The following is a 24,628-nucleotide window of genomic DNA, read 5'->3' on the forward strand; positions in this document are numbered from 1 at the left end:
AAGATGCATCCTCTCCCTGTCTGTAAAAACTGGTGCAGTTTATTTATTTTATTTATTGAATTTATATCCCACCCATCTAGTCAATAGACTACTCTACAGTTCAGGAAAAACCACACAGGACTTGTGCTGGCTCTAGAAAACTGGTCTGCAAGTCAGATATTCACAAGCCTTCCTTGTATGCTGAGGTGTTAAACAAGACACACTACAAGCAAAGTACTTTTCCTTTTCTGTCCTCCCTGGTACAGCTAAGACACATAGGGCTACATTAAAGATCCAAAGACATTCAAACTGCACCACCCAATTCCTCCACTATTCCCCCCAAAAATGGTTCACAGCTCCTGACACTGCTCTTCTTTGACCATTCAGACCAGCAAGCTACAGAGATCATAGTTCATTATGATGCAATAATTAGCAGATCAGTCATCCTCTATACCCTGGGAATTAAGCCAACAGTGTTTCCCAAGTCAGTTGGATGCTTCAGAAGAAAACACAGTGTTAAAAGTGGGGAAATAAATCTTTTAACCTGCAAAGACTAAAAGGATATCACCAGAATGATGTTGTTGATGATGATAATAATAATATATGCTGTCATATTATTAACCCCATCTTGAATAATGATGATGATGGAAAGCGTGATCATAATTCAACATGGACGTGGCTAAAAATGGGGACCCTTAAGAAAGAAACCAAAGGCTTGATTTTTGCTGCACAAGAACAAGCACTCCAAACCAACGTGATGAAAGTTAAGATCCAAGGAATTAGTGCTAACAGCAAATGTCAACTCTGCCAAGAAAAAGATGAAATTGTGTCACACCTCATCTGTGGATGTCCAAAAATTGCACAAACAGATTACAAAGTTAGACATGACAGAGTGGCAAAGTTTGTGCAATGGTCATTATGCAAAAAATATAACTTGCTGGTCTCCAAAAACCCATGGGAACATCAGGGAGAGGTGTCAGAAACGAGGAAGTCAAGATCTTGTGAGATTTCCGGATCCAAACAGATAGACACCTTGAACACAACACACTAGACATTGTAGTAATAGAAAAAAGAAATGACCAGATCACTGACATTGCGATTCCAGGTGATGCCAGAGTTTAAAATAAAGAATGGGAAAAACTAACAAAGTACAGTGGTGCCTCGCAAGATGAGTGCCCCGTTTAACGTCGAAATCGCATTACGACGAACTTTTAGCAATCGCAAAAGCGATCACTTTACGATGGGTTCAATGGGGGAATTTCGCTTTCCGATGATAGGTTCCCTGCTTTGGGAACCAATTCTCGCAAAATGATGATTTTCGGCCAGCTGATCGGCGGTTTCAAAATGGCTGTCAGGTAAAAAAAATGTCTCCCCGCTCTTTTCTGGGCCGGATTCCTTACTGCACGGGCAGCGAAAATGGCCACGCTATGGAGGATCTTCGCTGGACGGTGAGTTTCAAGCCCATAGGAATGCATTAATTGGGTTTTAATGCATTTCTATGGGCTTTTTTATTTCGCATTACGACGTTTTTGTTCTACAGCGATTTCACTGGAACGAATTAACATCGTAATGCGAGGCACCACTCTACAGAGGCCTGGCAATCAAAACATTTTGCCTCTGGAAGAAACACACTTTAGTGGTCCCCATCGTCATTGGGGTTTGAGAACAATATCAAGAAATTTCACACAGTACTATAAGCAGTTGCAGATCTCAGAAATCACACCATCAGAGTGCCAGAAAACAGCAATATTAGGAAGAGCATATCATATTTTTCTATTTATAAGATACCCCTGTTTATAAGACGATCTTCCCCCAGTTTTCTTACCCAAAAATTAAGAAAACTTAGCTTTGAGTATTCAGCTTCTGGGCTCAGAACGCTCGGAAATTACGAGTCGCTGTTGCATCTGAGACTACAGGCTCCACCTCCAACGAGGTGTGTTCCAAATGGTTTGTTCAGCATCAGCTGACATCAGTTCCATAAGACTCGTGACTGTAGGAAGCTAAGCCTTGTGATTGAAGGAAGCCTGTTTACAGAGACAAGGTACAGACCATTTTGTTCTCTCCTCAGCTTACTTCCATATAAAAGATGCCCCTCAATTTTTAGTGTAATTATTTTAGGAAAAAGTAGAGTCTTATACGTGGAAAAATATGGCATATATTTCTCGCTGATATTTAACAGATACTTAGGTTTTTGGTTAAAACTTGTATCTGTCAATGTTTTTATAATTTTGATTTACTGTGCCTGGTGTTTTATTATAATTATAATAATGTATTATCATATAATTTTAGCCATATCTTAAACTCAGGAATGTTGGTCTGAAATATCAAACCACTTTTCCTTAACAGCCAAAAGCCTTCTTCATATATCTTGCCCAAAAGGTATTAAAGGCAATTTTAAAGTAATTGTTTTCAAGGATTCTAGCTTCTTTTTCTCAGGCCACATTGCTGAATGCTACCCTTTGACAGTCACAAGCCATTAAATCCCACTCTTCAACTCTGTCTCACTACACAGATGGAGAAATAAAACTTATGTGCCAATACCAGAAGATTTTGATTTTTGGAGAAACTTTGTGGAGTTTTCTAGGTAAAAAGTAAGGAGAAATTATTTACCAGTCCTTCCGATGGTAACCTGGGACCCTGCCTAAGTCAACAGAGACTGTTTTTTTTTTTCTTTCCAGGAGGCACAGTGAGCAACTGAACTCTGCAGCCAGGTGTTCCACCACACTGAACTGTTCAGCCAATTATACCAATAATGGTTTCCCCCTATGCTTCCTCTGGTCTGAAGAGAGACAGATGTAATCACCATGCAGGAGCACATCTGGAGCTGGTCAGTACTTGGATGGGCAGTTGCTTAGGTCCCCATGAACACAGCCTTGATGTTTAGGATATGGGGGGGAGGGGGATAGAACAAAGTGATGACTTTGTGGGAAGGGGTTCTTCAGTCCCGCCCCATCCATGCGAAAAACACCACATGATTCTGGATAAAGTTAGTGCTTTATAAAAATCCAACACACAACATCAAAAATGTGACTTTCCCCTGCTGTCTACAAGACTTTCCCACCCAGGGTCCATTCAAGAGAGTCCTTATCTCCCTCTTCTGTGCTGAACACGGAAGGCCACAAGTTCAGTCTTCTTCCTTAGGCTGGAAAGAAGAGGCAAGGGTGGACTTCAGATTAGGACACTGGAAACGGGAACTTTGGTTGATCGGCCGTGCTGAGGAACAACAAGGCGATCTTCACGTTCCGATGATTCGTGCAACTGTCCTGGAAGGAGACAAGAGGCGCTGGTCAAGGTCTGAATTCAAGAGCACTGTCCAGTCATCAGGGGAAGGGGGTTACAACTGAATCTCCTGGTTCATCTCATCCCCATAGTCTTGCTACTGGATAACTCCAAGTGCATAGGGTCTACTTCCCCAGCTGGCTTGGGGAAGCTAGTTCTCTTGATTTCCTGCATTGCAATATAGGTCCTTGTGCACCTATGCTTGCTTACATACACCCTACTGGAAATGTGGCAGCCTTTAAAAAAGACACTCCTGTTATCCAAACACTACTACACTGGCTGCTCTTAAGTAGGTACAAAAGGAAACAGACAAGGAGAAGTTCCATTATATCAGAGTAAATGACTAACTTTCCCATTCTAGGCATACCCGTGTCACTCGTGCGAGCCAGGAGGTGAGGCTGAGGAGCCTAACGCCGAGAGAGGCCCGGAAGGAGAAGACCAGAAATCGGGCCTTCTCGGCGGTGGCTCCTCGTCTCTGGAACAACTTACCTCCTGAGATTCGCGTGGCTCCCTCGCTGGACATTTTTAAGAAACAACTAAAAACACTGATGTATAGGCAGGCTTTCCCAACAGAAAACTCCTGACGATTTTTCTTTTCTTATATCTTTCTTTGATTTCTATCTTAGTTTAGGTGCAATGTTTTAAAATTATATTGTTTCTTTTATTGTAAGCCGCCTAGAGTGGGCTAATATGTCCAGATAGGCGGGATAGAAATAAAATAAATAAATAAATAAATAAATAAATACCCAACCCTCCCATAATTCATGACAAAGCCATCTTAGCTTGTTTGGTCCAGCATCATTAAGGCAGGATTCCTCAAACCTTACATCTCAACTCTGAGTGGGAACGTCGAGGGGCTTTACCTTGAGTGTACAGTTCTGTACGTTTGCGGTCTGCTTGGATGAAACAAGCTGTGGCTAGGAAGAAACCACCGCCAATAACTCCCACGAAGGCACAGACCATTAGTGCATATTCAAGGCTTCTGAACTGTGACAGGTGTGACAGGGGGCGACTGACCTGGATTCGGTCACTGATCTGGGGCAGAGAGTAAGAGAAAAGCCAGCAAACTGTTATCAAACATCCAGAAGGTCAGCAAATAGATATGAAATACCCACAAGGCAAGCAAAACCAACAGGAGTGTGATTCGAATTGGATTTAGGGAAGGAGGCCATGTGTTGTTTCTCTGGTTGCACAGGGAGGAACAACAAGTAAGGTAAAGGTAAAGGTTGCCCTTGATATTTAGTCCAGTTGTATCCAAGTCTAGAGGGCAGTGTTCATCCCCATTTCCAAGCCATAGACCTAGTGTTTGTCTATAGTCAATTTCTGTGGTCACATGGCTAGCGTGACTAGACATGGAACGCCTTTACCTTCCCACCATGGTGGTAACTCTTTATCTACTTGCATTTTTACATGCTTTTGAACTACTAGGTTGGCAGGAACTGGGACAAGTGATGGGAGCTCGCTCCACTGCATAGACTCAATCTTATGACTGCTGGTCTTCTGACCTTGCAGCACAGAGGTTTCTGTGGTTTACCCACAGTGCCACCACGTCCCCCTTCAAACAACAGGTACCAAGTGACATAAATAGTAAAATCCTGCCTTGTCAGTTTTTCTTCTTTTCTGCACCAGAAAGAATATTGTTAGTTTATAACTATTGGTGGCACAGGGCACTGTTGTAAGTTTGTTCATCTATACACAAATTCACCCTCCCAAGCTAATTCACATACTTGCATTGTAACATTTCTGAAAATTCACACAGTAAAAGCTTGTGGTCATAATCCTGCTGGTGTTTGTGTAAGGTTTACACAACTTGCTAATTGTTGCTTATTGATGAGGTGCCAGGGAATGCACACAAGCAAGAGTACTTCATCAATTAGCCACAATCAGCTACAGCGTTACACAAATGCCAGAAGGATGCCAGACTGTGCAATTCATTTTGAGTAATTTTTTACTAGAGTAAAAGCCAGAAAAACATATACTTTCAATTAATTCCTGAAGTTTCTGCAAGATGAAAACATTTGTATTTGCCACTCAGAGCAGCCTAGCAAGGGACATAAAGGGAAAAGATTCACACAGGGAAAGAGAATCACACAGCTCTGTAGTTGCAAAGGAAAAGGCCCTGCTTCTCATGGGATCCAATCTTAGTTCACAAAGTAGCAGGCACTAAAACAGTCTTACCAACAAAACTTGAACATGGTAGAAAGTTTGTATCATATTAAGCTGCAATAGTTTATTAAGCTCTCAGTTTTAATGAGCTTGGCTGCCTTCCCCTAATGGATGGACTGATTATCAAGGATCTCATTGAAAAGGCCAACTCCATCAAATGGTAGATCCTCAATCCGTATGTGAGAATCATCTGAGATGCGGGCCAAGCATGTCTTCGAAGGGCAACGGCTGTGGCTATGTGCCTTGCTGTGATACACTCTGGCGTGTGATAGCCATGGCCTCTTGATGGAAAGCGAGGCCTCTAGATTTATATTTGCCCTGAGCCGATTGAAGAGAAGGAATTGCTTTGTTCCATAAGAAACAGTGGCGTGCATCCATAGCTGCAAGGCAGTTAGTGCGTAATGTGAAGGATGCTAGGAAGTATACCCGACAATGAATGATGTTGGGCTTCCTGCCTTCCTTGTTATTTGGTGTGGTGTTAAACCAATTCTTTGCTCTGTTTTGAGTTGCATTGACTATGACCGAGTTTGGGAGCAGATGCTTGGATAGAAAAGCCATATTGTCTCCATGAGTCTTGTATAAATTTTCAACTCGTCTGGAGATTTGTGGCACAGAAGATGGTTTATCCCAAGATTGTTTAATCAGTTTGAGCAAAGATGGAATAAACCCCATACGGAGTGGGGGGTTTTGGTCATCATCGATGTCCTCATAAACCTTATCTGACTCAGATTCTACTAGTTGCTGTGCATCAAAATCCATCGCTTTAGCGATACATAGGACAGTGCAGATTAACCCATTAGTGTGCATTTCACAGAGACCACGAAGAAGAACGATGCTAAATGCTGAGAAAGAGCATGCAACAAAGGAAAGACTAGCTGCTTGAGGGCCGAAACAGATGAGAATATGAACCTCCCAAGCACTCACCAAACCAATGAGGTAAGGGCTCCCAGCATCACCCAAAAGATGAGATAAGAGGATCTGGAAAGCTTCTGCTGTAGATCTGCGGGTGGGGATGACAACATACTGGAAAGAAAGCAGAGTCAATTTGCCAGCGCCCTCTTCTGGACAATGAATAGATCTCAAGGCATTTTCACAACCTTAATCTTTCCTCCCTTAGCTGAAAAGAAATTCTTTCAGTTCAAAAAAGCAGAAAAGGGGGAGTGCTCCCCCCCACTGCCTGACTATCCTCTGTTTTAAGAGATGGGCCATAAATTCCAAACTGCTAGCTGAACAGGAGCTTGAAACTAACTTGCATACTGCACTATCTCCACCCAAGAAGCAAACCCGGCCTCATCATCATTCAGCCATGTGATTCTGGGACATTAACAGCAGCATACAAGTTTGGGACTACCCACAATAACTTGATGCACAGCCTTGAAGATGATGATTTATCATCAAAAGCTTGCTGTTTGCTTTATATATATATATATATATATTCTTAATGGTTAATTAAAGAGATCACCTGTTCCTGTATTTGTATTGTTTCCACAAACGTGCAGCCTTCACCTGATTAATCTTAATATAAGGCTCCCTCAGTGATGCTGGGCTTTTTGGTCTCGTTAACAGCCTACCTCACCCCATTTCTCTGTCTGAATCCAGAGAATTTAGCTGGAGATTTCATGCAATCTGATAAGGGGAGTCTAGCCCATGAAAGATTTTCTGGCCCAATATAGTATGAAAAGTACAAGCCTATACTTGAGGTACACAAACAATGAGGCTATACAATAGGATGGAACATCTGTTATGCTGGCAGAGCACAAGGGGTAGCACCACCATGGAAGCAGAACTGGTGCAACTCCTCAGATATTTTGGTGAATAGTCTGCCAGTGTATCTGTTCTGGATAAACAACCAAAACTAGGGGTAGCATATACCATGCAGGCACTTGCACCACATCCTAACATCGTACTAGTAATTCCACATTCTTAGTGCATGACCCCGTTTGGCCTCCCACCTGCTTTCCCCATAGTCTCACCAGAAGCATGTCAGCTACTATAGCCCAGTTGAGGGAGAGGAGGGTCTCACCAATAAAGATAAATACCTACAAAAAGGAGAGGTGGAGAGAAGAAGGTTTTTTTTTTAATTTTTGAAAGTGTCTACACTGCTTTTCATTAAAATACTCACAAGTATTTTGCTTTCAGTTTTGTTTACATTATTACTTGTTTTTATATTCTGCCTTGCCTTGAATAAACACAAGAGGGATGTATGGCTTTCTCCTCCCCTGTTTTACCATCAATAAAAAAAAAAGAATCTCATACAGAAGGTCAGGCTGAGCAAGAGTTACCAGCCCAAGGACGTACAGTAAGCTTCCTGGGTCCCTGGCCAACACGAGAAGTGTTGTAATGCGGCGGCCCTTTTATCCCAGGACAAAGGATGATTCCACCATGGACACAACTACAAGAATGCTGTCAGCACTTGAAGATTGTCCCAGAGTCACTACAGAAACTTAGGGGAAAAAAACAAACTCACGTAAGTGGCGACGATGCTCTGCTGAGCAGTCACCACAGCGAGGAACAGGAACGGGGCAGAGCCAAGCAGTCCAGTTGCACAAACCAGGGGGTCAGCACGGGGGTTCGTGCGTTGCCAGCGCCGGGAAATCTCCACTCCGGCCGTAACACCCAGCACACCAGTCACACAAGTGATTATGCCAAAGATTAGGCTGCAGAAAGAATCATACATGGCATTTAAACGGCCCTATAAGGGAGAAAAGTTTCTGACAAGCCTTACAAGAAGTCTATAAAGTAGTTCAAAAGTACTATCCCCATACCACAGCTGGGAGGCTGAAGGATGCCAACAAACCTAAAGGGATTGTTATATCTTATGGAAGACAGGGGAAGACTCAGGATTAGAGAAGCTACTAAAATAGCTTCAGCTCAACCACTATGCTAGAAAGAAAGAAAAAGTGCCAGAAATGGTGAAACCAGATTTTTCAAAGAGACCTGAGCTAGAGGTCATGATCCAAAGCATCCTTCCCATGACTAACTCACCTGTCCGAATCACCAGTGCAAAATTTCCCTGGCGGGCAAGGCTGGAGGCTTCCACTGGCCACACGTGCGCGATACAGGAAGGCAGGGGCCCACAGAGCCAGAGAACCTGTTACAAAGGCTACAGCCGTGAAACCGAGGGATGACAGCACAAAACTCCGACTGGCCGGTGAGAGGGGCACAGAAAGAAAAGAGATTGAAGAGAATACATGGGTGAGCGTTTATAGTCTTAACAATTCCTTCAATTATATTCTTTTCTCTGTTCAAATTATAACCTCTCCGGGCTGATTTATAACAGGCAGTGGAATTCAGTAAGGGCACTTCAGATCAATCACTACAGGAAAGATGGAAGCTTTCTAGACTGATGTTACTTTCTCAACTACAGGTGCCAGAATACTCAACAAGACTATGAACATCTGGGAGGGGGCAGTTTCAGGAGCTGTATTTCAGAAAACACAAGAGTAACTTTTTCAAGATCTGTCTCACACAGTGCCCCAAATCCTCTTACCTAGTTATGTTGGCATAGCACAAATAGCATAACTTTTAGAGGAAAATTGTTCCAGGTTAAGAAATCACCATAGACATTATCTGTTGCACCTTGAGTTCTATGACTCAGTATGCAACTGACAATGTTTACGGTGATTTCGTAACTTGGAGCAATTTGCCTCCAAAAGTTATACCACTGGCGTAGCTACATAAGAGGATTTTTGGCCTGAGGTTTACAGCTGTGCCACCAGTACAGCCACTGCTAGACAAATAGAAAGAAATCAAATGAATCATTTCTGCAAGGATGAACCAGCTCACAATAGCTGTCCAATCACCAGTCTATAAACTCCTTTCTCTGATGCAAAACTAGAATGAAGAGATGGCAGCAAAGAAAGTTTAAAGAAGAGCAAAAAGAAAGCAATGTTTTAATATAAGCAAAACATGTGTAAAGGACAATGCTGATGGCACATTCACCAAGAATGCTGTTCAGCAGGATCCTAAGCTCAGGCAAGAGTTTCCAGAATGTTCCACTTTCGAGAAACTGATTCCTTCTCCCTGCATTGCAAACAAATCTGACAGTATGTCCTTTTGGGCCATGCATGGGTGAGAAGCACAGGCCTGTTGGTGATCATGTGATAAACATAAACTGTAAAATATACTCAGCACCCCCTTGTGGGGAAGAATGGCAGTGTGGACAGGCCAACGTTCATAGACGTTTGTTTGCCTTCCATTTCTCATCTTATCATGGAAGTTCTCCAAGACTGGCTTCAATGCAGCTAGGGAAAAAAAACTGACATGAAGTCTAGTGGAAGGATGTGTGATCAAATCCTGCTTTGAAAAACCAAATGATGCTGCACAGGTTTCTCGAGGGAGCTCACTTTGCTTTTGCATTGCCTTTCATTCCAGTCCTGGAAATAACGCTGTAAGCACTGTTCGCCTGCTATGAAGCCTGTGTGTTGATGCTGGCTACCATCCACATAGAAATATGGCCAGCATTCAAACAAAAATGCTTTCTAGTAAGCAGGCTAGCAGAGTGTTTTCTCCTATTACCAGTCTGTATCTCTATGCCAGCTGCAGAGAAAGGGGTTTACCTTCCTCCATGGCTAGTCCAGAAACCATGGAAGAGGGACTATAACCTGCTTGCTAGAAACTAGCATCTGCTTGAAAGTCCATACACACACTTGCATAGAATTTCATGGCTAGCTATGGCTACCAAGTAAGTTGTTAAATACAAGACAGCTTTAACCCATGTCTTACTAGAAATATCTGCACTGACTAAAGCATTAAATACAAAGCTAGGTGGTTATTTAAGATCAATGTAAAGTAGAAAGATGGAAACAATGAAACTTCTCTTTTGTTACTCACTTTCTGCTCAGGGACCGCAGGTCAGCTGTCCATGAAGTATATTGCAGAGGGGCGTCAGAGTGTGACTCCACAGCACCCCGAGGTGGCTCACGGACAATGGTTAACAGCAACACCAAAGCCACCAGCCCCAGACCAGGAGTTACCTGTAGAGGAGCACAAGGCAGAAGAGATTTCACTGTGGGAGATACTAAAGACAGAAAGATTAAACCTTATGCATGTGGACAGAAGGCAGGCAGTGGACTAGTGCTTGGTGAAAGGGGGCATTCCTGAAATAGCCCCTAAGCCATAAGATAACAAGTACTGACCAATGCAAGGATACCTCCACCCTACTTACTCGCAGGGCCCAATGCCAGTCGTCAGCCAGGTCTTTCACCTTTGACCCCACAATGTAGCCCAGTCCACTGCAGGGGAAAAGGGGAAAGCAATCAGATTCACATCCAGAAATGCTCTCCAATCTCTATTAGAGCCAATGAATGCTTGCTTAGTATTGGCTGTTGTCATAAATTATTCTAGAGACGCTGAATATAGATTTATTTGCTGTTGATAGTCACATAACATTGGTTTGTAAAATCATTAAATTATTATTTGCTCTGTTTCTCTTAGTTGTTTTTACACCTATCATCTTACTAAGGAGACTTACAATAAAACAGAAAAATGCACAGCTATAAACCTATTCTTTAAAAATAAGCCAGTTGTATAATAAAAAACGCAACAAAATGTAAATCAATGCAAAGTCACAGCAGCCCTAATTAGCAGCTCTACTCAGTCTAAGACCAGAAGAACTAACTACAGAAGTATGGCCCTCTGAGGTAGGAGCCACCACCAAGAAGGCTCACCAACTTTACTGGTCTTAGTGGTAGTCTAGGGAGTACAGCCTCTGAAGATTTTCTTATGGCACAGGCAGATTCACAAGAATACTGGCAGACCTTCAATAACCCAGATCCAAACATTTTAGAGGTTTAAAACTCAAAACCAGCACTCTCAATTAGGCTCAGAGAAAGAGAGAGAGAACAAACTAACAACTAGTACAATTCATACAACACAGATGTAAATGAAACACACCTCTAGCCTAACCAATGCAAGGATACTGTTTGACACAAACAGCTACATTCTATACTTGCTGAAGTTTCCCAGCCAGCTCCAAAGGCAATCCTTTGCAGGTACATTGCAACAATCCAGGTTCAATGTAACAAGGATATGTCCAGATATGCACATGTCGTCTCTATTTGACTTTGTAAAAAGGACTCTGGCAATTGCCACTACATGCGCTTTCAGAGTCGGCAACCAGAAGGCTCCACCAGCTATGAACTTAGTCTATCAGAGAGAGTGTAACTTCAACCAATACCAGTTGAATCCCTCTATCCAGATCAGCATATTTCTCCAATGTGTCTGACATAGAGATACAGTAAAGCCCAAACATTTGGATGACGTCCCCCCAGTAGTTTCCTGTAAATATTAAATAGATACAGGGCCCAAGATGGTGCTTTGTAGTAACCCACACACCAAAATTTAGGAGAGACAAATGAAGTCACTAGCAGCACCACTGAGGACCAACCAGTCAGGTAGAATCAGAAACTGTCCTTCTATATCCCTTAAACCTAACCCAGCCAGAGATCCAGAAAGACAGCACAAGCGATTACATCACAAGTTATTAAGAGATCAGGGGGAAATGAACAGGGTTGGACCCTTCATGCCTCTCCCCCAAGTGCAAATCATCCACCAGAGTGCCCAACACTGTTTCAATCCACAAACCACTTTTTACCCAAATTGGAATGGATTCAAATAAACAGTAAGCCCCAAGGACAACTAAAACAAGCATCTCCAGACAAAATTCACCAGTCAGAGACCATAACTCAATCCACCCCACCATACTGAGTGCAGACTGTTCCTACCTGCCCACAGGTATAGCAAAGTAGAAGATGCTGAGCATGCGGGATCGCCGCTCACCCACAAACAGGTCAGCGATGATGGTAGGGGCGATGGTTGAGTAGCTAGCCTCCCCTACACCCACCAAGCCTCGGGTCAGCAGTAAAAGTGAAAACCACTAAATGGGGAAGAAAACAGACAATGATAAAGCATTAAGATGCGTCTGTGTTCCAAGATGGAAACATCCCCCCTGCCCCAATCTGGGAGCTGCAGTCACTAATGAGCACTAAGAGTTCTTTAAAACACTCCCAACCTCTTATCAGAACTGCAGTTTTGTAATTGGAAGCCGCAAGTCAAACATAGTTGAACCTTGATCAGATATGCTTTATAAATACCTACTCTTCTCAGAATGTCTGAAAGGGTGAATCTCTTTCAGGAAATCGAAGGGCAAACATGGACGTTTTTTATTGTCTATTGACTTCTGTAGACTTAATAAAAGTTTACAGTACACAGCTAAGGGTCACAACTGATACGGATTTCAGAACTTCTTCTGGAATTAGATTGGCAAAGAGCACCTTCAGACCAATTCTGAAGTTTTCAGCACATCCGGAAACAACTCTTGCCCAGAGGTGTGAGGGAAAGGAAAAAACAGGTGTACAGAACTGACTCACAATACCTGTCTGGGGATGTAGCTGCTTGCCAACGTCACACATGACCAGAAGAAGATCCCGACACACATCAAATATTTACGATTATAGCGATCACCCAGGTAACCAAAAATTGGAGCCAGGACCATATAGCTGCTAATAAAAACTGCCAAGGGGGGGGGGGGGAGAGAGAAAAGCCACAATGGTACACATTATTTGGAATAATTAAAACTGGGAGAAGCACGGTAAGAAAAGACTAGACACCATCACTTTGCTCCTCACCTGTTTGTAGGAGTCCTGATTTGCTGTCATCAATACTAAAAAAAGTCTCAATGTCAGGAAGAACACCTGATGTAGAAGACATAGAAGAGTTACCTCTTGGTCAAACAATCACATCCATAACCAATAGGTCTAGGGATGGTAAGGGAGCTCAACATTATTCTGCCTCAAAACTACACCTCCACACCCCGCCCCCAAATCACACTCAAGTGGGGGAAAAGAGACTTGATTTAGTTGATCACTCCAAGGCATGACACTGTCCTTACCGGCCACGGTGAAGCGATCCATGTAGTTCAGCAAGTTAATGAAGAACAAGACCCCCACGATAAATCCAGCATGCAAAGAGGAGATGCCTGTAAGGACCTCTATATCTCCTACTCCTCCGGGTCCTGACTGAAGCCCTTCCTTTTCCTCATCTTCGGTGTCATCTGCCTGGGTCAGGATTGGAGCCGTATCCACATAGGGTTGCCGTGGGGATGCCATGGCTGGGGACAAAAACAGTCCCCTGGCTAAAAGGAAGGAGAGGGCAACGTCAGTAACGACAGGAAATGGTTAAGCGGTGGGAGTGCCTCTGTAGTGAATGCATGGGATGAAAATGGCCTAGACATCTAGCCAGGGTGAGGGGAGAAACAGGCAAACACAACACAATACAGACACAAGACACGCTCCTCTCCTCATAGTATACTGTTTTTAGCTCTTTAAACTGGTTAAAAGTGAATTGGACTGACTCCACTCTGCAGTCTGAAGTCTTCAGATACGAGGGGATATTGACATCCCCACTCAGAAATAAACGCAAAGGAAAGACGTTGGAAATGCACGATGGGGAGAGAAGCCGATTTCTCCAAGCGAAGGACTGAACTGGAGGAGCGAGGCCCATTTCTCCACAGACTTCCACCACCTAACAGCGACCAAGGGCTGAAGGCTGGGCTGTGGTTAACAGGCAACTCCAAAAACACCTCCTGATTCAGCTGCCCCATAATGCGAGTCCCGACATGACCCCGTCCCAGAGGGCAGTAGCCCTCCGCTTCCGCTTCCCCCTCCGGTCGGCACCCCCCCCCCCAGTTCAACATACCCGCCGGCGTCCGGTCCCGTCCCGTCCCTCCTGCACGGCGCAGCCCGGCGAGATCACGAGTACACACGCTCACGCTCCTTTTTTTTATAACAAAGCCCTTGTTTAATCACGTGACCCTCCGCCATGTCCTTCACTGGCGTGGCGACCTGGAGTACTGTGACGACAGAGCCAGCCGCCCGACCAATCCACATCGCGTTCTCTCTCACGTCACTCCGCCCTGGGCCTCAGAAGAGCCAGTGAAATCTTTCCTCTCAGAAGGAAGAGGACAGGTTGGTTGTCATTGGCTGGCGCCTGAACTTCGCTTTTTCTTGCTCCCACCCCCCGCGCCGCCGTTTTTGGCCTGGCGTCGGGCGATCAGCTGGAGCCCCTAGTTGTCATGGTGACCAGGGTAGGGCTGCTGGTACCTGCCGTTATCAAGCCGGTCCGCCACATCAAAGCGACACATTTGCGGTCCATTTACTATTGTTACCTTCACTATCGCCACAACAACCGATACTCCTTTCTCAAATCTGAAGGCCTCCTCTGCACACGTCAACACTGTGACCATTGCAGTCATTCCTAGCCATATCAAACCCGGCGACTACAACCTCACCTGGGCAACTTTCTGAGGTATGCCTCCCCTTCATAATCATGGAAGTGGCGGGAAGGGCTGGTGTGCCCTATTTTTCCCCCCACAATAGGTATTTTCTTCCTATCTACATGGGTGTCTGGTGAGCAGCATTTTTTTTTTTTTTTGGACTTATATACCGCCCCATAGCGCTACAAGCACTCTCTGGGCGGTTTATAATTTAATTATACAGGCTACACATTGCCCCCCCCCCCAGCAAGCTGAGTACTCGGTTTACACTTTAATTATACAGGCTACACATTGCCCCCCACCAGCAAGCTGAGTACTCATTTTACCGACCTCGGAAGGATGGAAGGCTGAGTCAACCTTGAGCCGGCTACCTGGGATTTGAACCCCAGGTCGTGAGCAGTTTTAGCTGCAGTACAGCGTTTTAACCACTGCGCCACGAGGCTCTTAATTTTGGGTGATGGGGCATAAACTGGTCACGTACAGACCCTAAAGACACTTAGCAATGTTTGTAGCGTGGCTGTCTCTCCCACCGGTGTAAGATCCTCCCCAAGTTTGTCTTTTGTTGCTGTTATGTGCGATTGGTGGCCTTCAATTCACAGTGACCCTGTGCATGAGTGCTCTCCAAAGTGTCCTGTTCTCAAGGGCGCTTGCTTAGCTCTTGTAAACTCAAACCTGTGGCTTCCTTGGTGGAGTCAAGTCCATCCTGTATTTGGTCTTTCTCTCATCCTGATGTCATCCACCTTTCTGAACATTATTGTCTTTTCCAGAGAATCCCATCTTCTCGTGAAATGCCCAAAGTAGGACAGCCCATTTTAACATTTTTGCCTCTGGAGGTAGTTCAGGCTTGATTTGATCTAGAATTCACTTGTTTATCTTTCTGGCAATCCAGAGTACAGTGGACCCTCGATTTACAGACGGCTCAACTTACAGACTTTTCAAGTTACAGACTTCTCTGGTTGCAAAACTTAGGTTCGACTTGCAGCCAGAGAATTGACCTACAGACCAGAAAAAAACCAAAATGGAACAAAAACGGCTGGTTACAGATTAATCAGTTTTCAATGCATTGTAGGTCAATGGAGACTCGACCTAGACTTTTCGACCTACAGCCACCGTTCCAATATGGATTAATTGCATAAGTAGAGGGTCCACTGCATCCACAAAACTCTCCTGCAGCACATTTCAAACGAATCAATGTTTTACTGTCTTAACTGCCCAGCTTTCACAGCCATACATGGTAAGAAATGCAAGAGTGTGGATGATCTTGGTCTTGGTTTCCAGTGAATCATCCTTACATTTGATCTTTTCTAGTTCCTTCACGGCTGCTCTTCCAAGTACCAGTCTTCTGATTTCTTGGCTCCAACTGAGTCTTGCCCAACTCTGAGTGATGCTTTTTCAGGTCTACTAAGACTGGCACTCAAAATGGCACTAAACTATTTAAACAAGGCCTCATTTAGTTCAAGGGGACAAATGCCTCTAGAAATTGAATGAAGCCCTTGCCTATCACATGAAAGACTTTGAGCACAAGAAACAAAACAGCAGTTGGCAAGTGAATAACAACATCTGTTGTCCCTTTCTGCTAGAGTGGATCTTTTCCACAACCATACCCTCTAGTATATGTTGTCCAGTAGCAAGGATGAGGAACCATACGTCTTGGGGTCAATTCTAGTTCTTTGAAGTTACCACATGATATCGTCATCTGATGATTTTCCCAGCTTTTGCTGTTTATTTTCCATTGTAAAAGGCTGAAATGCCTTTCTGAAGGCTTAGCTAATAGCATGAGCTTTAAACTAAAATTACTAGTATGTTTGGCCTACCCTTTGGTATTGGCCTCAAGAGATTCTCTATCCTTGTTCTAGAAGGAATCTGGCATGGGGGGATAGGCAGGCAGGCAGGCAGAGAAAACACAGGCAGAGAAAACACATTCCTGTGGTTCTAATTTTTGTTTTTAATTTCTTTTTGGAATTCTAGTCAAAATGGAAACAAAGTTACAAAGCTAATAAATAGTAAGGGTAAACAAGATATCCAAAAAGGTAGGAAAATTACCTCAGGTAAAAATGTAAGACGTTTGGCTTTTATTCTCAAAGGTAGACAAAGTGCACCCTCCAGTTTCTGTAGGCTTCCACATTCCTAGCATTCTTCACATTGGCTGTGGTGAGTAGGAAGTTGCAGTCTAACAGTATATATAGAAAACAACACATTCTCTCTCCCTTCTTTGATCAAAGATAGGCAACTGGGATCCTCCACTTATACCACTAATAAAGGTTTAGAGGAACGTTACACTGACTAAGATATTTCCCACTTTCTAGATAATGCATGGTGCCACGCTATCAGCTTCCTTGGCTAATGTGGTCAAAGACACAGAAACTCAGAATAAACAGGAAGTTTTTAAAAAAGACAAATGGAACTACTGTTTGAACAAAGCAAATGGTGTTCTGATCATTTAACATCTGTCACTACTGGGAGCTGAATTTCTTCCCATGTACAGAGTGAGATAAATTACTGGACTTTATTAAGTTTTACGAACAATGCGTATAGGGAAAGAAAATGAAATGAGGATAGAGTATTGCCTTTTGTCCTGAAATAGGTAAAAAATGTATTGGTTGTCTCATATTTGTTTTAAGAAAAGTTAGATTATTCCACTTAGTATCACACATTAGCTGTAATGAAGGTAAGAAGTGGAAGTCTGTCCAAGTAGGAAACCCCTCTTCAAAGAGACTGAAGGGCTTTTAGCTCCACACTTCAATGACATCACCAGACTCCATCCCTAAGTCTTCAGGGGTCCAGGTTTCCACCAGCTGCTGTCCATCAAAATGGAAGATGAGTTTGCGTCGGCCAAGGCCTTGAGCTTGACGATAGCGATTCATCATTATTTGGAATGGCTCCTCCTGCAAGAAAGAGGGCAGCTTCAGTACCCTTCCCCAAAGAATCCAGGAATATTTTCACCAAACACATAGTCCTCTTACCTTCTGGACAGTGATCTCCATCTGTGAGTTTTTGTCTTTCCCTTGCACTCGAAGTCGCAGTTTTGTAACATCTCTGCTGGTTGTTTCTACTACACAATCTAGAAGTTTATGAGAGAAAATTCATACTTCATCTTTTCTCCAAACAAGCACACATAGTAGTTCCCTAACACGTCACTCTCAAAACTTTTCTGAGAAGTAACCATTTAGCCTATATAACAAAAAGAAAAGAAAACCAGAAGTATTGAGTCATCTTTATTTATTTCAGTTTGAGCTCTTGTGAATTACGCATATCCAAAGAAGTGGATTAATGAAAATTCACATTGAAATACATTCATTACTCTTAAAGGTGCCACGGTAGTTTGGATTTAGTTTTTTTGTTACACCTAGATATCTATAATGTAAGACAGAGATTTAGCTGAGTGGTAGATACTGGCCCAGGGTTGCCTTATGAGCAGCCTAACTAAGCAGCAGTCTGAGTCATTGGTCTAAATGGCTGGAAATGATGGGATTTCCAGGGTTTAGCCTTCCAAAGAGCACCACATTGAGAGGCTACTCTAAACCATCAGGCCACATACTGGCTCTCATTCTATAAGAACAGGATTTAGGAAGGAGGCTGCTGATTGGGAGAAAAGAACATCATATTACCAATACTGAAGACAATATGGCAGCAAATGTATGATTACTGTCTCCTCCCAGACAGACTGTGATACTCTTTTATCAAGAAAGCCTTGCTGCTTTACTCCCTTATTTTTCCATTGGCAAGCAAACACTGTTCTATTCAGATGAGTATTTGGCAATTGACTACCCTTGCAGGGGAAAGACCTTTTAAATGGATTGATACTACTGGTTTATTTTTGGGTTTTTTAATCTTTTAATTCATTTTGGCCACTATTGCTTCCTACCACATGAAGAAGCAAAACCACAGAACCTGCCATCATGAATTGGTTTCTCTTCAGAGCGTATGAATTGGTGAGGTGTCAAACATGTGCCAGGTACATAAACAGGCATAGAATCAACATGTGACTATTGCTTCATCAATCACCTATGGTACCTTCCATAATTTTGCTTCTGCCCATGGTAAAAAGCAAGAAGATTCTGGTCTTTACATTTTAACTCTGTTTGTTTATCTAACTGTATGCCACCTTACGTCCCATTGTTGAAAGGAAACCAGGAGAGATATAAAGTACATATATATAAATGAATATAAAACAACTTGAGAGAGTGAAGAGCACTGTAGATATAACAAGCCCCACAGTAACTTACCAATTATATCGGCCACACCTAAACCTAGGCCCCCAGGTGTGGCATCAGCTGCCAGTTCTCGATCCCGAAGAAGTAGTAATATTCTGTTTGGGTGAACCTTCAGCGTGTGTGCCATGTGTTCAACCACTCTCTGAAGGGGGTCTGTCTTTGGGGTGTGAAATTAAGAGCGGTTAGAAAAAATGCTGTATGGTGGGAAAATCTCACTCCCTGCAACCAAATGGCAACATTTACTGTAGATTAGTGTTTATTTTTGTTGCTGCTGCAGCAGTAACATCAAAGATTGGAGAATGGATGCTTTCTATCAACATCCCCATCCTATTTCTTCCCAAGCTTTCACAGATCAACAAATACCCTTAAAAGTGTTACAGTTAAAATGTTTCAGTTACAGTCAGCCACATTTGAAACTGTTTGTCAGGAAGAAAGATATAATTTTAACAAATAAATATATATCCCATGTTACCTATGGGACTCACACATACATATACAGTATAGTTTTGCACTGGGCTGCAGGTAAAGAAACTGCGGCTACTTGGGAAATGTTTTAACAGCACAACAAAGTGAACAGTCACATGAGGCATGTACATATACTAAAGTCTAGAGGGGCATTGAATGAAGAGCTAATCTATAGTGAGAATACAAGAAAGGAGTGATTGGAATAGAAAGGGAAGAGGCAATTCTTAGTGGTGGCAGGAAAAGGAGGTGAATAGGATCTAACAAGCTTCTCTCATAGCTAAGAAGCAAGCACTAAGGCATTGTACCATCTGAACTGAGATTCTGTAAAGGTCTGTCCGACACCGGATTTTCAGTACCAACTCCCGGGACTTGGCAGGCTCAGGTGTATCAATCAGAATCACGTCATCACTGTCTGCCCCTGTCCCCTCATCGTGCAAACTCTTTTTGGCAGCTGAGAGAGAGGAGGCCAAATTCTTGAGTGTCTGATCAAGGATTCTGAGGAGAAGAAAAGAATAGAGACAAAAGAGTAGGCTTTGTCTAGAGGGGCAGGGTATAAATCTAAATAAAGTAAAGTAAAGTAAGAACAGAAAGCTAATGCACATTGGCCAAAATTCTACTGTTCTGAAATTTCAGTGGGTTCAGCTTGTTAAACGGAGTACTGTATATTACAGGGATCACATTACTCCTCTATTACAATAGCTCTACTGGCTCTCAGTCTGTTTCTATATGTAATTCTGTGTAGTGGTTTTGACCAGTAGCACCTAAATTTAATTTGGATTTCACCCGAGTTTATATTTTTTTGTTATATGTAAACTACCCAGAGTAGACATGTTCTAGATGAGTGGAATATAAATTTATTTAAATAAGTAAATAGCCTGGGTCCAAGTTATCTAAAAGACTGTATCTTCTTTTATGAGCCTGTCCCTTTAAAATTTATTGGGGGAGGCCTTTATTTCAGTTCCATTACCGTCACAGGTACATTTCATGAAGACACAAGGGCCATTTCTATTGTTGCACCTAAACTATGGAACTTCCTCTCATAGGAAGCTCAGTACAAGCAAGCACAGTCAATGGTGACGGGAACTGCAGTCCAACAATGAACATATTCACCATCCCTGGCATATAGTTTTGCAAACTTGGTAGATATAACAGAGCATGTTTCTCTTTCACTCAGCTTTACTGTCAAAAGCAAAGAATGGACTGGGGCATTCTCACCTTAATCATCACCCAAAAAACCAATTCTTGCATCCATCCCAGAAGATCTAAGGCTCCACTATGCACAATATTGTAACTCTGCAAGAAATGCAAGCCAATTGCAAAAAAAGTGGTTTGAAAAAACCTATTCACATGAATCCCTGGTTTATGCGATTTCAGCACATGCCTGTTAAAGCAAGGGAATATAATACTTTTCGATGCTTTTGAACATCCAAACCCTATATGCACACTATTTTCCAGGTTTTCCCAGTGCAGTGAAAGGGAAATCAGGAGCGCATGTCAGCCTATCAGTGTTGCTTGACAAGAGCCATATTGCAAAGAGGCCTAATTCTCTCTAATGATTTTGATAGGATGCTGCATCTCTTCCCTTCTGCTGCTGCAATCCATTTGAACCCACACACCAACCATTGAATCACAGCCTACCTGGCTCTACGGCAGTTTCTCCTTGGCCGTGGTGGAGGTGGAGGTGAAGGTGATTGATCTTGATATCTGCTGAAGAGAGAATAGATATAGGCATGGTTTGACTGGGGACTCCAGACCATTTGGCTTGAGCAGATGAGGAAGAGAAAAAAACCAGACCTTGTTTCTTGCTCCACTTGCTTTGCTGGAGTGTCCCCCTCTTCATCTGATACACCAAGTACTTGGAACTCGGAGGGCAGCTCTGGGACTTCAATCGGCAGTTTCAGAGACTCAGGGAACAGCTGGAGACTGTTCTGAACCTGTAGATATGAGTCAAAGAAGCAGGAGAGGAAAAGCAAAACAAAACCTCAGGACCCTGAGATAGTAAGGAAGAAAAAAGCTGGACTAATCACTTCGGCAGATAAAAAGTAACTGTTACGAATTTGTAGCAGTTAATTATTCTATTTTTTTAAAAAAAAATGCAGATTAGTTACAATGAAAGTGTGTGCTAGGACTCTAGGGGCCTCTGCAGCACTGAATCTTTTTGCACCAAGAGGGAAAGAATGTTCCTAAAAGCAAACTTTGAAATATAAGAACATGTCAGGACTGTGGAACAAAGGCAATTAATAATGGAACCATAAATTATGAGATATCCTTAGAAATCCATACAACAAAGATGCTTTGGAATAAGTAGTACCCAGTATGTCTGTCCCCTGTAATAGGCTCAGTTAAATAATTACATACTGTCAAGTTGATTCTGACTCATGACAGCACCTTCCAGGGTTTTCTAAGTACAAAATATTCAGAGGTGGTTTACTATTTCCTTCTTCTGATTGTTCTCTGAGACTGTGCAGATAACCCAGGATCACACAGGCTAACTCTTCTTGTAGGAAATTGAATTCCTAAGCTTTGTATCCAGGTACCCAACTCACTGAGATTCCCTGTGATATGCTGTGATATAGGAATCCAAAAAAAAAAAATGTTCTGGGAAGGATCTCTACTCAGCATCCTGAGTAGAGAGGGTTATGGATGAAAGGTTCTCTCCTCAGAAGAGATTTCCTTTTGACTACAAGGTGGATGGGCGGGAAGTTCAGACTCTGGTGGAAGACAACGGTAGGGACTGAGCTATCTTGGAGAAAAGCAATCAGTTTAAGCTAATCAGAGAACACTTATAAATCTAACTGATTTCTTTAGATATCTCCCATTTCTCCTTTTCATGAATATTGTGTGTGATTGTGCCTTCAGTATTTAACCAGACTTCCATCCCTACTCATTCAGAGTCATAAAAAATACTGTACGAAGCAGGACTTTCTTAATTTCCTTCAGAACAAGTGGAAAAGTTAGTAATTTAGCAAAAAAGAGACTACACAATCAGATACTATGGACTGATTTTTTACACATCAAGGCAGCAAACTAAAACTAAATTACACCTTCATTGGATAACTAAAAGTTATAAACAAGATAATATTCCTTCATCAAGCACAGACAGAATAAAATGTTGTGTTGGGGAAAAGGCAAATGGTGCAAAATAAAAGCGTTGAGGTATCAGCCTCCCCCTTTTCTGACATCTTTAAACTTTTGTTTCAAATTGCAACCCCTTGCTTTGCCACCAGCCTGCCTTCAAGAACAGGCATCCCAGCTGGTTCACTTTTCGGGATCAGCTGCCTCTTCACCAACTCCCAAATTTTTATATAGTTCTCATCTTTTGCAGTTTAGATTTTTTTTAAAAAAACTTCAGCACCCATAAGCCCTAGCCAACAGGGCCAGTGGTGTTGATGGGCAAAACATCTAGAGGGCCAAAGTTGGAAACCCCCCCTTTTTTTCTCCGATCTTCACCTGAGGGAGAACGGCAAAGAAAGTGAACGTGTGCCTTCTTTGTCACTTCGGGGAGAAAGAAGGTGTAAAGAGAGCCCAGCTAAGCTCTCTGACCGGGCCACTAAAGGCTCCTGTGTTCGCCTCTGTCCTGCCACGCGAGGGAATGAGAGGCTGCTCGCCTGGAGAAGGAAAAAGGCGGCAGAAGCTCCTTATACGACCCCAGCTAGAGTCTGAGGGGAAATAAAGGGTGAGGGAGGGTCCCGCTCTGTGCACTCACGCCTCCTGGGGACGCACCTTGTTGGAGTACACAGGGACCGCCGAGACAGCGCTATCCGTGAAGATCCGGCGGCGCTTGAGGAGAGGCTTCTTTGGGGTTCCTTCCTGCTCCGAGTCGCTGCTGGAGCGCGAGTCCGCCTGAAGCGAGGAGGGCAAGGCAGAAAATAAAGGCGGGGGAGGAGGAGGAGGAGGAGGACATAAACCATGCTACAAATTCCCTCACCCCGCGAACACTTCCCTTTCCCCGCTCGTATTTACCGTCTCCGCCATGGCCGCAGCACGCAGGATCTTGGCATTGCTTTCGATAGTCGGGTCGCTCCCCCCTCCCCCGACCTGATTGGACGCCTTTCCCTTCAGCGGACATCGAGGCGAGAAAACACCGCCTTCTTACGTCGTGCGCGCTAGGAACACTGGGGGTTGTAGTTTTTTTTTCCTGTCCAGATTTTCGTCATTGTTAAAGAACAGCGACGAATCGTGCGGCACGCGATATTCGGCAATAAGCCTGTAGTCCACGTTTTGGGAGAAATGTCCACGAAAGCTTAAGACTGTCATTTTTACGAGGACACCTTATCTGCCATTCTGGGAAAATATTCTTGTTTTAATTTAATTCTCTTTTTATTCTATTAATTTTGTTGTGGGAAATAGTTTTTATGCTATTTTGTCCATGGAGAGATTGTTTCCATACATATTTTTCCAGAAACGTAGACATTAAACTGTTGTGGCAAAAAACAATGAAGCCGCATAGGTGCACCTTACAGATTAAATGTAAATTTCCATGGACTTCATATTTTGTGAGATGTTTGGATTTTTGGTAGATTTTGCTATCCATCCATCCATCCATCGGTAGGAGAAGGAGAGTGTGGGCCGGGTTGTGACACTATTTCTTTTTATTCGTTTAATAAACTGCTCCTGCATTTGTATTGTTTTGGGGCCACACAGCCTTTTCCTGATTTAAAAAAAGAAGACACAACCGCTGTTCCTAATTAGGAAATTTTATAACTCAGATTCATTTATAAGTAAACGCTTCTTTGGAAATAAAACCTAGCAACTACTGCTGGTTTTTAAAAACTCAAACCTCCTCCATGTACTACTTCTTACTAATCTTCAATAAAGACTACAGTAGTTTTAAAAGGGGAGGGACTGGACAGTGTGACCAATACACGTTTAATAGTAATTGCTTACTCTCAGATTGGGATAGTGTATCCCTGTCCGGAAGATATACCAACCGACCTGGAAGCTGTTTTCTAATTAAATTTTCTCTCAGTCACCCAGTGGTGCAAGTGGTTAAACTGTTGTACTGTAGCCACAACTGTCCTCATGACCTGGAGTTCAAACCCAGGTAACCCACTTTAGCCTTCCATCCTTCTGAAGTTGGTAAAACAAGTACCCATCTTGTTAGGGAAGGGGGCAATGTGTAGCCTGTATAATTAACTTGAAAACCACCCAGAGAGTGCTTGAAGCGCTATGAGGTGGTATATAAGCAGCATGCTTTGGTGGTTGTTGTTTTTTCTTTGTATGTGTGTTTGTTCTCTGCACAAATACAGCA

General features: G+C 43.0%; 2 protein-coding genes across 3 annotated transcripts; both read right to left on the reverse strand.

Annotated features, from left to right (window-relative positions):
* Positions 1-2,961: 2,961 nt before the first annotated feature.
* Positions 2,962-14,257, reverse strand: SPNS1 (SPNS lysolipid transporter 1, lysophospholipid). Its single transcript, XM_020792818.3, has 13 exons — positions 14,122-14,257; positions 13,316-13,558; positions 13,053-13,118; positions 12,800-12,936; positions 12,150-12,301; positions 10,592-10,658; positions 10,258-10,400; positions 8,410-8,568; positions 7,892-8,081; positions 7,398-7,463; positions 6,349-6,447; positions 4,122-4,293; positions 2,962-3,242 (listed from the first exon to the last, which is right to left on the reverse strand). Exons 2-13 carry the CDS (start codon positions 13,530-13,532, stop codon positions 3,148-3,150), a joined length of 1,563 nt encoding a protein of 520 aa, XP_020648477.3. The 5' UTR covers positions 13,533-13,558; positions 14,122-14,257; the 3' UTR covers positions 2,962-3,147.
* A 2,366-nt stretch (positions 14,258-16,623) lies between these two features.
* On the reverse strand, positions 16,624-23,981 carry NFATC2IP (nuclear factor of activated T cells 2 interacting protein). 2 transcript variants are annotated; one of them, XM_020792754.3, is made up of 8 exons: positions 23,341-23,981; positions 23,101-23,220; positions 21,172-21,311; positions 21,016-21,081; positions 19,683-19,872; positions 18,925-19,069; positions 17,662-17,759; positions 16,624-17,583 (listed from the first exon to the last, which is right to left on the reverse strand). In XM_020792754.3, exons 1-8 carry the CDS (start codon positions 23,350-23,352, stop codon positions 17,425-17,427), a joined length of 930 nt encoding a protein of 309 aa, XP_020648413.3. In that variant the 5' UTR covers positions 23,353-23,981; the 3' UTR covers positions 16,624-17,424. The 2 variants fall into 2 exon arrangements, with proteins under 2 accessions (XP_020648413.3, XP_020648412.3); XM_020792753.3 differs by having other exon boundaries at positions 21,016-21,084.
* Between the last annotated feature and the right edge of the window lie 647 nt (positions 23,982-24,628).

This window comes from Pogona vitticeps, chromosome 6, assembly GCF_051106095.1.
Source record: "Pogona vitticeps strain Pit_001003342236 chromosome 6, PviZW2.1, whole genome shotgun sequence".
NCBI lineage: Eukaryota > Metazoa > Chordata > Lepidosauria > Squamata > Agamidae > Pogona > Pogona vitticeps.

Bases quoted from the DNA above. Each gene is read 5' to 3' on its own strand.
- SPNS1 (XM_020792818.3), bottom strand. From the start codon at position 13,532: ATGGCATCCCCACGGCAACCCTATGTGGATACGGCTCCAATCCTGACC. The intron at 12,937-13,052 runs GTGAGGAGCAAA...CCCCCTTGGCAG, and splicing joins ATCAGGACTCCTACAAACAG to TTTTTATTAGCAGCTATATG. The intron at 8,569-10,257 runs GTGAGTAACAAA...CTCACCGGCCAG, and splicing joins CTGCGGTCCCTGAGCAGAAA to TCGGAGTTTTGTGCTGTCAT.
- NFATC2IP (XM_020792753.3), bottom strand. The intron at 21,312-23,100 runs GTGCGTCCCCAG...TCATATCTACAG, and splicing joins TCCCTGTGTACTCCAACAAG to GTTCAGAACAGTCTCCAGCT. The intron at 19,873-21,015 runs GTAGGCTGTGAT...TCTTCTCCTCAG, and splicing joins AGAAACTGCCGTAGAGCCAG to AATCCTTGATCAGACACTCA.